Source organism: Mustela erminea, chromosome 4, assembly GCF_009829155.1.
Source record: "Mustela erminea isolate mMusErm1 chromosome 4, mMusErm1.Pri, whole genome shotgun sequence".
Lineage (NCBI taxonomy): Eukaryota > Metazoa > Chordata > Mammalia > Carnivora > Mustelidae > Mustela > Mustela erminea.
This window is the reverse complement of record NC_045617.1, coordinates 68,561,074-68,565,806: the sequence shown is the minus strand read 5'-3', so window position 1 is coordinate 68,565,806 and position 4,733 is coordinate 68,561,074. Positions and strand designations below refer to the sequence as shown.

Below are 4,733 nucleotides of genomic sequence, written 5' to 3'. Positions count from 1 at the left end.
AAACAGATGGTATGGTCAGCCTGGGTGACTGAGGAGAGTTTAATAAAGGGCTTATATACAAAGACATGGGCAGCATTAAGAAAACCAGCAAGAAACAGCCTAGCACCCAGGGACAGCAATAACACAGTGTCACCACCCTGCAGGGTCCAAAATGCCTGGGCAAGGGCACTGGTTATGGGAATTTGAGGGGATGGCTGTATAGAGAGAGGGATTCCACCTGACCTTTCCTAAAGGAAGTTCACCAACCCCAGGGCAATGTGGCAGAGAGGTTGTCCGGGTTAAATACCTTCATTTCAACTTCCTTACATCCTGCAAGTACTTCTCATTGGTAAAATGCCCCAGGACACCCGAGGGCAAGGGGAATCCCTTAATTCTAATCCTAATCTGTGCCCCCTTCTAGGGAAAACAGAGGGAATCTAGAATAGAAACCATGGGAGATATTTGAGAGGACAGTCATTAACTTCAGATTAACTGCAGAGTAGACTGGAAAGCTGTGAAATCTGCAGCAAGAACTCAAGTTAGCATGGATGGGAGGGGAGGCCTATTTACAGATGACCATGTATGTCCTTCATTGTGTAATTAATGTCTATATCAATAAATAGAGACAACTTGCCTATAGCCTAATAGCTATATATTTCATGCAGCTAGCTAGCTAAATCCATACAAATAGATGATTCCATTTCTACTCAGATAGATTTATATCTATAGACAGTCCTCGTCTAACAACCACATGCCATTGTCCCACATACTAAAAAGCTGGCCATCCCTGTAGTGATCCCTCCCTCCTTGGGAAACCCCTGATGCTGTTTCCATGATAAGCATACAGAGGTGGGGGAGGACATATAACCAAGGCTCTCTCCTTTGACCAAATTTTAATCAGTCTCCTTTAATCCCTGTACGTAGCTAGACCAGATCCTGGGCTTCCCTCTCTGCCTTTGAAAAATCCAGTTTGAGCAAGAATTTCTCAGTCAGTTCTGCAAAAATCTCCCACCCTTGGTATCTAACCAGCTTCAACCTCATCATTCTGGCCCACCTTCAGCAAAAATTCTGATGAGTCAGTCTGTCAAAAAGTTCCTTTAACCCTGGTGTTTCCTCTTAGTAATTTTCCACCCACTATCCCACACCCTATTCTTTGAGAATAGATCCCCACTGGAGTGTGTGGGAGTCAGATTTGAATCCAATCTCCCCTACAAGACAAACCATGCTATAGTAGCCTCCCTTAAATAGTCTATTTCGCTACCATTGATGAGGGGATGAATAATTTATTCTTTAACACACACACACCATGCAGTGATTTTTTTTAAAGTTCTTATTTATTTATTTGACAGACAAAAATCACAAGTAAGCAGAGACGCAGGCGGGGGTGGGGGGAAGCAGGCTCCCCGCTGAGCCGAGAGTCCAATGCAGGGCTCAATCCCAGGACTATTGGGATGGTGACCTGAGCCAAAGGCAGCGGCTTAACCCATTGAGCCACCCGCTTAACTCACTGAGCCACTCAGGCGCCCCTACAATAAATAATTCTTAATTAAGAAAGACCATAGAGTCAATAAAAGTTATCTTTCTATGCAGAAGAAAGAAATGGAGTGAAATAAACTCATTTTAGCTAACTTCAAAAACAAACTAAAACATTACTTCTTTATTTATGGAGATTGATTGGCTTATGTTTATATCTATGTTACATCTATCCATATTATTTGTACTTCAGAGACCTCAAATTAATTTACAAATAAGTTTTCCAAACAAGCAATTATTAATTTGAAAAGCATTCAGTAAGAAATGTGGGAATTACTAGAGACCTGTTGGAAAAGATTTAGGAAGAAGACAGAAGCAAAATGTACATAAAAGATGTCAGTGCCTTTACTAGTAACAGCTTGTAAGAAACACTTGGTTCAATGCTGAACAAGCATGTGGGATAGGTACTTGTTTTTCCAAAGAAAATCATATACTGGTGTCCCTGGAAAGACAGTAGGTCTAACTTATGTGATTTTTTTTTTAAAAATGAAGAAAATTACAATGGCAAGATGTGGATCATTATCACCTTACAAAATAGTCCACTATTCCCAAGTTTCAATTATTAAAGGAAATGGAGGAGATATCCATTTAAGAATATAATACATTTACTTAGTAATCATTGAAATGGACGAATCCGGCTTACAATCCTGTTTAGTGGTGGGATTCCACAAAGACAGGGATTCTAAAGGGAACTTTATGAAAAAGAAACAGTCTGAATACTTAACTATGACTATCAAAAGTGATGTGAATTAGGATGCAAGTAACATTGCTGAAAAGTAAATTACACAGTATTTGAGCTTCAGGAGACATTAGAGAAGAAACAGTATGAAAACCCAATTTTCTAGCTGAAACTCTGTGAGATACAATGGAATTCAAAAATTGCCAAAATAGTCTCACCTGGCACTGGCAGATGGCAGGACCAGGAGAGGACTCAGAAATCCCAGCTTCTGTGCTCTTTTCCTTCACCTCTGTTTCTCCTCTGTCTCAATGAAGTAACAAATAAGGAGCCCAATATTTTCACAGAATTTTAACTTATCCAAGGAATATTCGGTTGACTTCATTCTCTCCTTTCCTACACTCTCCTATACAAACACTGAATAAAGAAGGACTGTATTTCTTTTTGAATTAAGAAGTTTTTCCCCACCACTCAAACCATAGTCCTAAGAAGCATGTCCACAACCTCATGACACCACACAGCCCACTGCCACAGCACCATTCATCCTTCCTACTCCTTGCCTGCATTCAGTTAAAGAAGTCATTCTTGGTACAAATCAATAGTGCGTGTCCGAGATGAGAAGATCTCCCCACTCAGGCAGAGTTTCAGTGCCTTTCTGAACCATCGGTAGGAAAAAACATAGATGATAGGGTTGCAGGCTGAATTGAAGTATTCAAGCCAGATAATGATGTCAAAGATCAGTGGTGGTGTGATGAAGTTAAGAAGGCTGTCAACCAGCGTGTCAATGATGAAGGGTAGCCAACACAAGAGGAATATCCCCACAGCGATACCCAGAGTCTTGGCAGCTTTTCTTTCACGTTTGGTAGCCCCAGCCAGGTTTTTGCTCAAGGTGTTGATCTGTTGAGCCTGCCTTGTGGCAACCACAAAAATCTTCACATACAAGCTGATCATGATGAGGCAGGGGAAAAAGAACATAGGAAAGTTTAGCCAGCCCCAAAACTTATTGAATAGCAGTTGGCAACTGCCAACACAAGGCATCTCTTCCAGCCACTGACTGAGTACATTCTCTACCACATCTGTGTAGAGGAAGAAGGCAGTGTAAACTGCTGGGATCCCCCACCCTGCCAGGATGTACCTGAAGGCTACCCTGACCGTGAACTTGGAGGGATAGATCAGGGGCTCACAGATGGCACAGTGGCGGTCAATGGAAATGAAACAGAGATGGAAGATGGAGGTGAGGCAGAAGAGGGTGTCCAAGTAGGTATGCAGGCGGCAGAGGAAGTCTCCAAAGTACCAGCAGCTCTCTACTGAGCGAACGATGCTGAGGGGCATCACTAGCAGACCCAGAAACATATCAGCCAGAGCCAGGGAGAGCAGCAAGAAGTTGGTGGGAGAGTGAAGCACTTTGAAGTAAGACACAGCAAACACCACAAACAAATTTCCTAGGACTGTAATCAGCATGCCTGATGCACAGGCCAGGTAGATGGCCAACCGAATGTCCAGAGGATGGATTGTCCTGGGGCAAGACCCATTCACCTGATAGCAGAATGCTGTGGAGTGTTCTTCAGCACCTTGGATGAGGACAGCGCTCATTTATGATTTCTTCTTTTCCTCTCTCTCTGGGAACTGGCCACCTGTCCCACCCCCCAAAAAGAGATATAGAGGAGAAACTGAAGAGCAGTTTGGAACCTAGTACAATTTCCTGCGGTACTGAATAAAATGTGCTCCAAAAATCAAAGCAACGTGGGATTTAAGATCTCCTAAGAGTCACTTCTCTGCTTACTCTGTTTTGTCTGACTGGGCACTTTTGAAATTAGTGTAGACTATATCTTCAAGGAAAAAGAAGAAGAATGTAAGCTAAATGTTCCCACAAAGACAAAACAGGCAATGTCACATTAGGCATTATACAATTATTGAGAGGATGCCTCTGCCATTTTGATAAGCTCACCTATTGTCAAGTGTAAAGTGAGACTTTAAGTTATCAGTCTGAACCAAAGGAAGAATTCATTCTTTGTAACAAATCATCACTTCGGGAAGGAGTAACTTCTGGCTTTTCCCTTCAAGGCTTAAATAAAATGACAGTAAAATCAACAGCTTTTTAATTACATGTCCACTTTCCCAAGAAAATAATTCAAAATGCAAATAATTGTGCCGTTGGTGTAGTGGTATCATGCAAGATTCCCAAAATGCAAATAATTAAAAGAGTAGAGAATGACCCCATTTCAGTTCTGCTGCTGCACAATTCTTAAAGAGAACACACATTGTTTATACATTTCTAAAGAACTATGTGGTTTGAAAAAGTATTTCTTCTATCTTAACACTAACCTGTGAAATTTTAAACAAATTCTAATAAAATGAATTCAATGTTTCTAAGCTGCTTACATAGGTAGGAATCAGAATCACTTCCTCAGAAGAAGCCTTTCTTGTAGCAGGTGAGCATAGGTATGTAGAATTCTCTCCCAGCAGCAAAGATGACAGATGTGCAATCAGGATATGATTTTATACTCCAAATAGAAACCAGTCCTCAGTGTGTATGTCACACAAA

General features: G+C 41.4%; 1 protein-coding gene across 1 annotated transcript; it reads right to left on the bottom strand.

Moving 5' to 3' along the window:
• Positions 1–2,767: 2,767 nt before the first annotated feature.
• Positions 2,768–3,781, bottom strand: LOC116587776 (trace amine-associated receptor 5-like). Its single transcript, XM_032338337.1, has one exon. The coding sequence runs from the start codon at positions 3,779–3,781 to the stop codon at positions 2,768–2,770; it is 1,014 nt and encodes a 337-aa protein (XP_032194228.1).
• Between the last annotated feature and the right edge of the window lie 952 nt (positions 3,782–4,733).

Bases quoted from the DNA above. Each gene is read 5' to 3' on its own strand.
- LOC116587776 (XM_032338337.1), bottom strand. From the start codon at position 3,781: ATGAGCGCTGTCCTCATCCAAGGTGCTGAAGAACACTCCACAGCATTC.